Here is a 14,699-nt window from a genome sequence, read left to right as displayed (position 1 = left end):
TAATGAAAATAAACTTACCTAGTGATTAAAACAGTGCCTCACACATATACAAGAGGAGCTTGGAAAATGTTTTTGGTTGAATTTACGAATATTACCTTTGTGCATGTTGAGTTTAGCAATATTATCAATTTTTTGTGCCTTTTGACCTACACTTCTGCTTCTAGAAATTCATTCTAAGGAAATGGTTATAAATGTATATATAGATTCAATACAAAGTGGTTCAACAAGTACTGATTAGAATAGCAAGAACTGGAAATAGTCTACATTTCCAAAAATTTATGAAAATTTTACATTTATTTGATGGTCATACATTCACACAACAGAATACTTATGACACCATTAAGAATTCCGTCCAGTGTCATCTAACTAGTCAGTTGTGGAATCAGGATTCAAATTCAGGCCTGATTCAAAAACATATTATTAAGTGTGTAAATAAATCTTAGGGGTGACTTAAAGTGGGAAGAGATAAAAAGCACAATGTTGAATAGAATTAGTAACCACAATGACAGCTCAACAGGCTGGCATGATAAGCCAGATCAAAAAGATAAAATTTAAACAGGTATAAATACCTTCAACAGAATCCAAAAAGTTCAAATGCCTGTACAGACTGGGATGAGGTATAGCTTACCAGTAGCCCATGTAAAAAGGCTTAATGAATTTTAGAGAACTACATGCTTACTATGTCATGGTCAAAAGCTGCTTATGAGTGTGGTTGATTTTGACCACTCAAATATAAAAACTAATGTGATCTTAGACAGCATTAATAAAAATATAATATCTAGAAGAGAAGAAATCAGAGTCTGACTCTATCATGTAGCAGTCAAAACACATCTTGGTTCGTACATCCAAGTCATGGCACCAAAAAACAACATGTTTTTTAAAAAGAAAAACAAAGTACTTACACCAGAAGAAAACACTAACTATCCTGAACATGTTTGGCAGAGGCTGTTCACGACAGTCAGGAACTCAAAGGTGTGATGTATGAGAAATAGTTGAAGCAACTAAATGCTTTAAAATGTTTATCCTGGAAGTAAATTACTTAAAGTATAACTGATATTTAAAGGCTTGTTTTTTGAAAGAGAGAAGGAGTTTTCTGCATGGTACCAATGCAAGAGATACAGCATCAACAGGTGGAAGTTATTATGAGACAAGTTTCTGTCTGACATAAGGAAGAACCTTAAGTTAAATGAGAGAATTCAGAAAATGGAATGGGCTCCTTAGTCTCCTTTACTTAGAGTTTTATTCACACAGAGGATATATGGCCACTACATGTGCCTACTATAGAGGGAATTACAATGCCATACAGAAGGTTCATCTACAAAATAGCTAAGGTCACTTCGAAAACTGAGATCTTAATGAATTACTTAAACTCAAGTTTCCTAATACTGAATGTACTTTTATAAGTTTTTCAAGAAAGAAAAATCAGACAGCCTACAAGGTCTAACAGCCTCTACTACTTATTGATTATTCATTAAGAAAAATCACCAGTTGGAATTTTAAATGTTTGAGTTAAATATTGCCTTTTAAGATACTTCATAACAATTTATCTCAACTTATAAAATATACCTAATAAAAACTTCAAAGAAATTTTTGATGAGTAAAGATAATTTTAAAATATAGCTTTTGTGTCATCTTGGTATTATACAAAGTTCATAAACCTTTGTAGGCAAATTACCTGCTCTGGTTTCACTAGCTGCTTTTTGGATTCCTCTTCTTTGGTTGAATGGACACTTACAGATGCATAAATCAGACCTGCAGGCATGGTTGTCAGTTTTCCCATCTGAGAAAGATATATCAGAAACGCTATTTTAGTTGAAAATCTTTCCATCTTCCATGTCCTAACAAATTCTGGAGGAATCTCGGGAAATTTATTGGTTTTGCTTTAATATATTAAATACTTAAACACTCCAAAATTACTTCATACATTTTTAAGACATATTATCCTCTCATACCAGATGGCAGAGTACTATTTTTACCTGTCAATTACCTACTTCATAAGGAATATAGCAATATATTTATCTGGATTATTTTTACATAATAATACAGCAGTGTAACAATTACTAAAATTTGAGGGATGGAGTGGGATTGGTCTTGCTATTCATTCAGTCCAAAAACTTTAATTGAACACCTATTATGTGCCAGACTGGTTTCAGTGCTTAGAATACATCAGTGAACAAAACAAAGATTCCTGCTCTCATACAAATGACATTCTAGTAGACAGGAGAGAGGCAATAAACACGATAAATAAACTATGTGGTACATTATAAGTGATAAATGCTCTGAAGAAAATAAAGGATAAGAGTGGTATTGCAGGATGCATCTTGAAATATAATTTATATAAACATCCCTAAAAATGAATTCCTTCTATTATAAATCCTTTGCTCCTGATTTTCCCAATGCATTCCGCTTTACCTGTTTCATGCTTAATCTAAAGCAAAAAGTGATATTTGTTTTAGCTATAACTTGATTTGAATTAAGAATGCAGGAAAATTACTGATTCTAAGAATAAAGTGCTCTAGGGTTATTCAGGTATCAAAAAAATTCCCAAAGATTATCCATTCAGCAAGGCCAGTGCAAAGCTTTCCAAGGTACAAATATTTTAACATTCTGGTTCTTAAATGGGAAAGAAGTTTCTTGAATTTGACAAAGGACATTGTGAGGAAAGAGGTCTCCTTGTTTTACACACAAATAAAATTGTGCAACACCTGGAAGAATTACTGGCTAAAAAATTATAAATGTTCTCCAATGATAGTGATAGTACTTATACTTCATTTCTGATACTACTTTCCATATTTTCTGGGAAGAGCAAGGGAAGCTACACAGGCATCAATCAGTTAAGAAATTTCCTGTTTAAACTGGGCAGGACTCTGATTGAGATTGGGGCTGTAAAAATACAGGGTAAAATTAGAATCAACAATAAGAAGATAAATTTTGTTTATTCTCCTCTCCCATGCCTCATTCTAGTATAGGCAACAGCATCACAGAATGATTTACCTAGGCATGCTTCCCTTAAAGACATCACTTTTTTTATTTCTTATATCCAGTTGGTATTCATTAATGAAATCACAAGATTTCCACACCATACCTATGTCAGGTATAAATTAAATGTATATTAAAACTACAAGCAAAATTACTTAAAGCATAACTGATATTTAAAGATTTGTTTAAATATAAAACAAGTATGCTCCCCATGAACCAGAGGAATTTTGTTAATAAAAGTGCTAAAGTTATTACAGGAAGGATGTACAATTTTATAACACGTAAAAGCTTTTTCTGAAATACCTGACTAGACTTTACTTCTTCCTAAGGTACTACACCCTGGATATAAGACAAATACTTTCAAAATAAGCTAATATCTGAATTTTTTCAACACACTAATGATCACAGAGTATACTCACATTACTTCATATAATGCAATAATAATATGTAGACTATAAAAGAATATCATAGGTATTGCTTGATAATTATGATCTAGTGTTCCAGATTTTGGATTTACTACTTGAGTTCATAGCCTAAAATTTAATATACCTTGAAAATTGCCTAAATACTTTCTCCACATTTTTTACTCTGTAAGTTAATAAAGGTCCTCCCATTCTTTCCTACTGTTTTCATAGATTCCTTGACTTTTATTGAGACAGTAGTATGGCACAATGGAAAAAAATTTTGAGCTTAGGGCCAGAGGCAGTGGCTCACGCCTGTATTCCCAGCAGATTGGGAGGCCAAAGCAGGTGGATCACCTGATGTCAGGAGTTCAAGACCAGCCTGACCAACATGGTGAAACCCTGTCTCTACTAAAAATACAAAATTAGCTGACAGTGGCGGCGCATGCCTGTAATCCCAGCTACTTGTGAGGCTGAGGCAGGAGAATCACTTGAACCCAGGAGGCAGAGGTTGCAGTGAGCTGAGATCATGCCATTGCATTCCAGCCTGGGCAGCAAGAGCAAAACTCTGTCTAAACAAAAATAATCTATCTATCTATATTTCTATATATCTATATCTATATCTATATCTATATACAAGCTAGGAGTTACATAGAACTTATTGTCTAAACATGAACAAGTTACTTAAGCTCTTCAAGTTATGCTGCCCAGTATGGCAACTACAAGCCACATGTGGTTATTTAAATTGAAATTAAGATCATTAATAAATAAAAACTTCAGTCACATTAGTCCCATTTCAAGTACTCAACAGCCATAATGTAGAGCACAGATTTAAAAAAAAAAGTACATAATTGCAGAAATTTCTAGTGGACAGTGAGGTCTTAATTAGGTTAGCTGATTATTATTAGGTTAAATATCTGAAAAAATAGGAATGCCATCCTGCTTATGATTATCACATGGATTAAATAAGGAGTTATATTAAAATGACTTATACTCAATACATAGGCAATTAAGTTTAATTTCCCATTCCTTCTGTTTGCTGAATATAGAAATTAAATGGCTGCGCTTATTCCTCATTTCACATGTATTTGATGTGAGAAGAGAGACAACAATAAAATCTATCCAACAGATTTATTAAATCCAAACAAAAAAAGGTAGCAATTTTTGTCAAAAGAAATCAGGATGACTGGCACACTAGGGCATCGTCAAGTACAGGTTATGCTGGTGAAGTACATGTCACTTCACCAGATTAAGATGTCCCTTCACCAGTTTAAGATGACCCGATATGTCATCTTAAAGAGGGAAAGCTGATAGTATAGCACATTGAAAAATTTTGAACAAAGATTGGCAAACTACAGCTCTGGGCTAACTCTGGCCTGGACTCTAAGCTAAAAATGTTTTTAAAAGATATATTTAAAGATTTGTAAAAACAAAGAAGAATATGTGACAAGAGATCTTATGCAACCTGCAAAGTCTAAAACATTTATCATATGGCCCTTTACAGAAAAAAATTTACCAGCCTAAAACTGAGAAAACCAAATAAGATATTTAAAAAGTATCAGCATTTGGGGTATTATTAAACACTTATAGCCTCAAAAGACTGTAAGTTTATCTTTATCAAACATCATTAAAATTGAGCAGAGATAATCGAGTTTTCACAAGAAGTAAGACCTTGATTTAAAACTATTTGTAACTTTGAAATAACCTATCAAGTCAAAATTATGACTTATTTAAAATCAATGAGAGATTAAAAACTGGCTCTCTACAAAAGATAACAAGTCCTAAAACAGAATTCTCTCACATGGAAATTTACAAATGGCAAGGCTAAAAGAGGAGCATGAGGGAAATTACCCATAAGACTCAACCCCTCCAACTGTTCCTGCAATAAAAATATAGCTGATTTTTGTTATTTGCAGCAGTTATATTCTATAAAGTAGCTGTAAATACTGATTTACAGAATACTGAACCATTTCTCCAGGAGAAAATACAGGGTTAGCCTCTGGTGATACCAAGTTTTTCAAAGGGTTTTATCACGACCTGATATTAAATTTTATTGAATGCTTTTTCAGCATCAGTTGAAATGATCATATGATTTTGATCCTTCCTTCTGTTGATATGATGTATCACACTGACTGATTTACATATGCTGAACCATCCTTGCATCTCTGGGATGAATCCTATGTGGTCATGTTAAATGATCTCTTTTTTTTTTTTTAATTGCATTTTAGGTTTTGGGGTACATGTGCAGAGCATGCAATACAGTTGCATAGGTACACACATGGCAGTGTGCTTTGTTTGCTTTCTCACCTTCACCCACATTTGGCATTTCTCCCCAGGCTATCCCTCCCCACCTCCCCCTCCCACTGGCCCTCCCCTTTTCCCCCCAATAGACCCCAGTGTTTAGTACTCCCCTCTCTGTGTCCATGTGTTCCCATTTTTCATCACCCGCCTATGAGTGAGAACATGCGGTGTTTCATTTTCTGTTCTTGTGTCAGTTTGCTGAGAATGATGTTCTCCAGATTCATCCATGTCCCTACAAACGACACGAACTCATCATTTCTGATTGCTGCATAATATTCCATGGTGTATATGTGCCACATTTTCCCAATCCAGTCTATCATCGATGGGCATTTGGGTTGATTCCAGGTCTTTGCTATTGTAAACAGTGCTGCAATGAACATTCGTGTGCATGTGTCCTTGTAGTAGAACGATTTATAGTCCTTTGGATATATGCCCAGTAATGGGATTGCTGGGTCAAATGGGATTTCTATTTCTAAGGCCTTGAGGAATCGCCACACCATCTTCCACAATGGTTGGACTAATTTACACTCCCACCAACAGTGTAAAAGTGTTCCTTTTTCTCCACATCCTCTCCAGCATCTGTTGTCTCCAGATTTTTTAATGATCGCCATTCTAACTGGCGTGAGATGGTATCTCAATGTGGTTTTGATTTGCATCTCTCTGATGACCAGTGACGATGAGCATTTTTTCATATGATTGTTGGCCTCATATATGTCTTCTTTCGTAAAGTGTCTGTTCATATCCTTTGCCCACTTTTGAATGGGCTTATTTTTTTCCTGTAAATCTGTTTGAGTTCTTTGTAAATTCTGGATATCAGCCCTTTGTCAGATGGGTAAACTGCAAAAATTTTCTCCCATTCTGTTGGTTGCCAATTCACACTAGAGACTGTTTCTTTTGCTGTGCAGAAGCTGTGGAGTTTCATTAGGTCCCATTTGTCTCTTTTGGCTTTTGTTGCCAATGCTTTTGGTGTTTTGTTCATGAAGTCCTTGCCTACTCCTATGTCCTGGATGGTTTTGCCTAGATTTCCTTCTAGGGTTTTTATGGTGCCAGGTCTTATGTTTAAGTCTTTAATCCATCTGGAGTTAATTTTAGTGTAAGGTGTCAGGAAGGGGTCCAGTTTCTGCTTTCTACACGTGGCTAGCCAGTTTTCCCAACAGCATTTGTTGAACAGGGAATCCTTTCCCCATTGCTTGTTTTTGTCAGGTTTATCAAAGATTGTATGGTTGTAGCTATGTTGTGTTGCCTCTGATGCCTCTGTTCTGTTCCATTGATCTATATCTCTGTTTTGGTACCAGTACCATGCTGTTTTGATTAATGTAGCCTTGTAGTATAGTTTGAAATCCGGTAGTGTGATGCCCCCCGCTGTGTTCTTTTTGCTTAGAATTGACTTGGCTATGTGGGCTCTCTTTTGGTTCCATATGAAGTTCATGGTGGTTTTTTCCAGTTCTGTGAAGAAAGTCAATGGTAGCTTGATGGGGATAGCATTGATTCTGTAAATTACTTTGGGCAGTATAGCCATTTTCACGATATTAATTCTTCCTAACCATGAACATGGAATGTTTCTCCATCTGTTTGTGTCCTCTCTGATTTCATTGAGCAGTGGTTTGTAGTTCTCCTTGAAGAGGTCTCTTACGTTCCTTGTGAGTTGTATTCCAAGGTGTTTTACTCTTTTTGTAGCAATTGTGAATGGCAGTTTGTTCTTGATTTGGCTCTCTTTAAGTCTGTTATTGGTGTAGAGGAAGGCTTGTGCTTTTTGCACATTGATTTTATATCCTGAGACTTTGCTGAAGTTGCTTATCACTTTCAGGAGTTTTTGGGCTGAGGCGATGGGGTCTTCTAGGTATACTATCATGTCATCTGCAAATAGAGACAATTTGGCTTCCACCTTTCCTATTTGAATACCCTTTATTTCTTTTTCTTGCCTGATTGCCCTGGCTAGAACTTCCAGTACTATATTGAATAGGAGTGGTGAAAGAGGGCATCCTTGTCTAGGGCCAGATTTCAAAGGGAATGCTTCCAGTTTTTGCCCATTCAGTATGATATTGGCTGTTGGTTTGTCATAAATAGCTTTTATTACTTTGAGATACGTTCCATCGATACCGAGTTTATTGAGGGTTTTTAGCATAAAGGGCTGTTGAATTTTATCAAATGCCTTCTCTGCATCAATTGAGATAATCATGTGGTTTTTGTTTTTGTTTCTGTTTATGTGGTGAATTACGTTGATAGACTTGCGTATGTTGAACCAGCCTTGCATCCCCGGGATGAATCCTACTTGATCATGATGAATAAGTTTTTTGATTTGCCGTTGCAATCGGCTTGCCAATATTTTATTGAAGATTTTTGCATCTATGTTCATCATGGATATTGGCCTGAAGTTTTCTTTTCTTGTTGGGTCTCTGTCGCGTTTTGGTATCAGGATGATCTTGGTCTAAATGGTCTCTTTAATGTGTTTTGGAATTTGGTTTGCTGGTATCTTGTTGAGAATTTTTGCATCAATATTTATCAGGAATATTGCTCTGTAGTTTTCTTTTTTGATGTGTCTCTGATTTTAATATGAGGGTAATATTAGCCTTGTAGAATGAGTTTGGAAGTATTCCCCTTTCCTGTATTTTTCAGAATAGTTTCAGTAGAATTGGTATTTCTTCTTTAAATGTTTGGTAAAATCTAGCAGTGAAGCTATCAAGTCCCAGGCTTTTATCTCCTGTGAGATTTTTACTACATCTTCCATCTCATTGTTATTTGTCGGTTCATATTTTGGATTTCTTCATAGTTCACTGTTGGTAGGTTGTATGTGTCTAGGAATTTATCCATTTCTTCTAGATTTTCCAATTTATTGGCATATAGTTGATCACAGTAGCCACTAACGATCCTTCGAATTTCTGCAGTATTGGTTGAATGTCTCCTTTTTCATCTCTGATTTTATTTATTTGGGTGTTCTTGCTCTTTTGTTAATCTCCCTAAAGGTTTATAAATTTCATCGTTTAAAACAACCATCTTTTTGTTTCACTGATCTTTTGTACTGCTTTCTTTATTTCAATTTCATTTATTTCTGCTCTGATCTTTATCATTTCTTTTCTTCTACTGATTTTCTGTTTGGTTAGGTCTTGCTATTAAGAATTTTTGTTTTGGGCAGTGTGAAGATGGCTGATTAGAAGCAGCCGGTGCATGCTGCTCTCAAGGGGAAGATATACAGTAGCCAGTAAACACAAGCTCTTCTACTGAATCATCCAGGAAGACACACTGGAATTCATCAAGGGAGCACCATGACCCACAAAGAGCAAAGAAGTGCAAGACAGGACAGCTGCCCACCCGGGACTGGCAGGAAGATAAGGGGAGCTCTCCACCACAGGGAAATGGTAAGTCAGCAAAAGCCCCCAGGGACTCACACTTGTGCCATGAATCTTTGCAATCTTGGGCACAAGAGATCTCCACAGACCCTCTACTCCCAGGACCTCCAGACTGACATGGGCTGCCTAGAGTCTTCTGGGTAGAGTTGCCACTCAGGCACATAAGGAATCCATAAGGAATCCCAGGGGCCCTGGACTCCTGAGCACTCTTGTACCAGCTACCATAGCTCCACCAAAAAGTGAAGCAAGACTCTCTCACATGCCCCCAGGATAGAGGCCACATGCATGGTACTGAGGAATGGATGGACTGCAGGCTTTGCCTCTGCTACATGTGGCTAGGAAAAGCCCACCAGTCTGGGATCCTAACACAACCACACCAATCCCACCTAAGCATTCAAGCCAACAGCAGCTCTGCATTTCTTTTGGGATAAAGCTCCCGGAGGTAACTGACAGGCCTGACATTTTTGCCAATGGCTCAGCCCAGACCTCTACTACACTCAGGCTGAGAAGGGAACGAAGAGCCCAAAATATTGCTGGCCTCCAGCACACTACAGCAGCCTTACAGAAAAGTGGCCAGATTATTTTCTATGTAGGTCTCTGCCAGTGCTACTTCTTACTGGACAGAGCTTCCCAGCCAGGATCCCCAGTATAGCCACCCTACCTCAACCTAAGCACTTGGGCTGGCAGCACCTCTGCATTTCTCTGAAATGGAGCTCCCAGAAATAATCAAGAGACACAACACTCTTACCATTACTGCAGCAAAACAAAACAACAACAACCATCAACAACAACAATAAAATCCAAAGGACAGCAACATCAAACATTAAAGGAATATCAGCCCACACATGAAAAAGAATGAGTGTAAGAACTCAGGCAACTGAAAAAGCTGGAGTATCTTCTCCCCTCTAAACAACTGCACCACCTCCACAGCAATGGTACTTAAGCAGACTAAAGTGGTAGAAATGACAAAGGGTTTAGAATATAGATAGGAATGAAGAACATCAAAATTCAAAAGAAAGTTGAACCAAATCTAAAGAATCTAAAAATTAAAACAATGCAAGAGTTAAAAGATAAAATAGCCATTTTAAGAACCAAAACCAACTGAAAGAGCTGAAAAATTCACTGCAAAAATTTCATAACATAATCAGAAGTACTAACAGCAGAAAAGACCAAGCTGAGGGAAGAATCTCAGAGCTTGAAGATCAGTTCTTCCAGTCAACTCGGTTAGACAAAAACAAAGAGAAGAGAATTACAAAAGGAACAAAACCTCTGGAAATACGGAATTATGTAAAGAGATCAAACCAATGACTCACTGACATCTCTAAAACACAGAGAGAAAGAGATAGCAACTTGGAAAATGTATTTGAGGATATTGTCCATGAAAATGTCCCCAACCTCACTAGATAGGCCAACATTCAAATTCAAGAAATGAACAGAAGCCACATGAGACAGTATATAAGATGACCGTCCCCAAGAAACATACTCATCATATTCTTCAGGGTCAACATGAAAAAATATTAAAGGCAGCTAGAGAGAAGAAGCAGGTCACCTCTGTTCTCAAAGAACTGAAAACAGAACTACCATTTGATTCAGCAATCCCACTACTGGGTATATATCCAAAGGAATATAAATTATTTTACCATATATACATGCATTCATGTACTCATCACAATACTATTCACAATACCAAATACATGAAATCAACTTAGGTGCCCATCAGTGGTGTACTGAACATAGAAAATGAGATACATATACACCATGGAATACTTTTGTATGCATCCATACAAAAGAAGAAATCATGTCCTTTACAGCAGCATGGATGCAGCTGCAAGCCATTATCCTAACTGAATTAATGCAGGAACAGAAAATCAAATACTGCATGTTCTCACTTTTTCGTGGAAACTAAACATTTGTTACACCTGGACATATAGATGAGAACAACAGACACTGAGGACTAGTAGATAGAGCAGGGAGGGAGGAAAGGATTGAAAAACTATTGGATAATATGCTCATTACCCAACAGTTAAGAAGGGCTCAATCAAACCCCAAACATCAGCATCACTCAATATTCTCTTGTAACAAACCTGCACATATACCCCTGAAACTAAAATAAAAATTGACATTATTAATAAAAAAGGTGCCAACTAGAGTTTAATTATGAAGTCTGCTGCTTTTACTAAAAGCATAAGGCTGATTTCTATTATATTCTATCACCTAGCATTTTTCTAAAATAATATTTATAAAACATTTCAATAATCTATTTTATTACTGATAGTCTAATAACATTACGGGGACACATGATCAAATATAACCTGATTCTAAAATAAAAGAGGAGAAAAAAGTCATTCTGCAAGAAAATATACTTTTCCCCAATAACACCAATCTTGACTAACAGAATTTTTTTTTTAATTTAGAAAATACACATTGTGTGACTCAGCTATCTACAACTTTTTAGCTTCTAGAAGAGTTCATTAACCAGCAAAGGGGGAAAAGAAACAAGACATTTTCAAAATCTCTTGTGGTTAAAAAGCTGTCCTGGAGCATCCAGCAACCAACAAAACGGGAGAAAAACCAAGAGCTGAGTATTAGAGGTAAGGTTACTCCAGTTGGCTAGTTGTAATTATAAAAGTTAAGATTATACATACCAAAAGTCACAAAATGGGAGAAATAACAAGTAACAAAGTTAAGAAATAATAAAAAGAGAATAAAAGATAGTAGCAGAGGCACAGTATGGCTAGCAAAGGAAAAGAACCAGCAACAAAGCTACAAATGCATGATGGAACAGCTCTACAACCTGGTAGCATTATGGTACCTATGCCACACCTCATTATAATGTTCCTGAAAACAAAAGAGATCTCTGATGACAGTGTGTTTGAGGAGTGCATACAATGTGTTAGATGCTTTATATATATACAGACTTTTTAATCTTCACAATAATCTAATGTAGTGGGTCTTATTTAGGCTGCTTTTGGCTAAAATTCAGGAATCTCCAACTTAAACTGGCTTCGACTATGAAAAAAACATATTCTCCATATAACAAAGTCTAGGAGCAGGCAGACATAAGGATTGGTAATTCACTTGCTTATCGAGAACCTAGGTTCTTCCACTTTCCTCTGTAACCCACATTAAAGTGCCATTTAAAATGATGCATAGCATCTGGTGTTTTCTTGAAAACTAAATATTAAGGAACACTAAGAGAAAGAAGGGGCCTGTAACACAGCGGTAAAAGTGAAATATTCTGAAGACGAATGTGCTGACAAAAAGAACACCTGTGGTCTAATATATTAGCAATGGAAAAGGAGTAATTAACATTTGCTAAATGCCTACTATGGACCAGAAAGTATTTGGACACAAGTAAAGTACACAAATATCAGCAGTGGCCTTTGAAGAACAGAAAAACAATTGGAAAAAGGCTGCCTTTGATTTACTGAGCATGTCACCCTGCCTACAAAGCCAAGAAGTTGTATATATTTCAGTTCACAATTATGGAAGAAAAGGCAAATGACACGAGTCACTTTTTTAAGATAGCACTTTCTGAGACTATTTCCAGGTTCAATACTCATTCAGGTCCACTGTCTATATTTATATCTTCACTTAGATAACAATTACAATTGGCAAAGTTAAAAAGTAAAGATACTGAGTTATAAAGAAAGGATTCAACTCTCTGGTTTAACATAGATGGGAGTTACACAGTAATTTGAGATATAATGTTCATCAAAATTAAAGCTGTAGCACTTAAAAGACCAATCTTACATTACCTAGAACAAATAACTGCCTAACTCAGTGTAGCTGCATTACAAAATTATAGAACATTAATGGTAAAGCATTTCAAGCACTCAGTTATTTTAATTATCATGTATGGAGGAAATTATTCTGAAATTTCTGAACATATAAATCATTCAATTTACTGAGTAATTCTTGAAAGTGTCAAAAGTTTATCTTAGATAAATAAAAATCTAACTAGAAAATTAAAAATAAAAACATATAGGGAGTATATTTACACAAACATCTTTAAAATCCTCCAGAAATGGCACAACAGATCAGCAAAATTCCACTTTATCCTGTTTATGTTAACCAGGCTAAAGTATTTTATCAGTATTTTTAGAATATTTAAATCAGTACTTTGACAAATACTCAATATTGTCAAAATCAGTAATCAGATTTTGAAAAACACCTAAAAGCCTCCTTTGACAAACACATATATACACATATGCTATATCTGGGGAAAAAATTAGGCTGTATCTCCCTGGTGGAAATGTGGGAGAGGAATATTGAGAGCATTCTATTTACTTGATAATAAAAGATGATTTTAAAGCTGTTGTCAGTTTAGAATTCAGATGTTACAAAATTTCAAAACAGGATTGAATAAACTATACAGAAATGCTGAATTGATCTTTCTAAAATACTCCTTGTTCTCTCAGCTCAATAAACAACCTTTATTGCCTTCCTCTGGCCTAGCCAAATTAATCCTCCTAGTCCTCAAACATGTTGAACACATTCCTCCCTCAGTGCCTTCACACACTCCAAGTGTTGTGGTAGAATGCCCTTTCCTCTCTTGTATCTAACAGTACTTGGCACACAGTAGGTACTCAAAAAATAATTATTGAATGAATACACTTACCAAAACCCTGCCATTCACTGAAGGCCTAGCCAAATTCCCACCAGTTCCCTCAAAGACATCTCTCTGAATTCATATAGTTCATATTTCTGTGAAGCACTAATCTGGTTATTTAACAAATATAACATTACATTAGTATGTATCTTTTTGAAATATATGCAGCCTATTTTTCTATTAAATATAGACTCCTACAAGTAGTCTTACACCTCTTATATCCAGAAGACTTGGACCTTAAAACTAAATAATAAAATAATACACAGGTTTTAATAGAGCAGTACACACAGAGAATCTATGAAGTTCTTTTATGTAATAACATTTATGAGATGCCTTACATACCAAGCATTTGCGGAGGCAAACAACTAAAGGTCCTAAAGCGAAACTGAAATTCTAAGACTGATTCAGCAGTCTTAACTTTTTGAAAATCTAATGAAAGTTATTAACTATCTACTTCAAAATGTACTTACTCTGAAATTTTTGCATATGCTTGCAGGCCCACACACTTTGAGGCATTTGAGGACCCAATCAATCTGGCTCCACCACAAATGAAATTTATCACAAGTACAATTTTATCCTGATATGCAGATACAAAACTCCCTCAGAAGTGCTCTCAAGATCAAATACAATTCTGGTGTAATTTGAAAAGTTATTTTATTATTTTAAATTTTTATATGTCCACTATTTCAGTAGCTTTTGGACTACACATGGTTTTTGAGTACATGGGTGAATTGTATAGACCTAAACTATGAGATTTTAGTGCACCCATAACTTGAATAGTATACAGTTTACCCAATATGTACTCTTTTTCTTTTTTTTATCTCTAGTCCGCCCTCCACTCTGCCTTTTCAGAGTCTGCAAATTCCATTAAACCATTCTGTATGTCTTTGCATACCTATAGCGTAGCTCCCACTTGTAAGTGAGAACAGAGTATTTGGTTTTTCCATTCCTGAGTTACTTCATTTAGAAGAATGGCTGCCAGTTCCATCCTAGTTGCTACAAAATACATTATTTCACTGTTATTTATAGGTGAGTGGTATTCCATGGTATATATACAAA

General features: G+C 35.8%; 1 protein-coding gene across 3 annotated transcripts in view; it reads right to left on the bottom strand.

The window, feature by feature from the left end:
* Nucleotides 1-14,699, bottom strand: part of APOOL (apolipoprotein O like) — a 74,563-nt gene that overhangs the window by 26,714 nt on the left and 33,150 nt on the right. For all 3 annotated transcript variants that reach the window (XM_017968571.4, XM_002763048.7, XM_054251146.2), the window contains one exon: nucleotides 1,676-1,780. In XM_017968571.4, the coding sequence (XP_017824060.1) occupies nucleotides 1,676-1,780 (105 nt within the window). The remainder of the gene's footprint in view (nucleotides 1-1,675; nucleotides 1,781-14,699) is intronic.

The sequence above is a fragment of the Callithrix jacchus genome, chromosome X, assembly GCF_049354715.1.
Source record: "Callithrix jacchus isolate 240 chromosome X, calJac240_pri, whole genome shotgun sequence".
Classification (NCBI taxonomy): domain Eukaryota; kingdom Metazoa; phylum Chordata; class Mammalia; order Primates; family Cebidae; genus Callithrix; species Callithrix jacchus.
The sequence above is the reverse complement of the archived record's forward strand: the minus strand, read 5'-3'. Positions and strand labels throughout refer to the sequence as shown.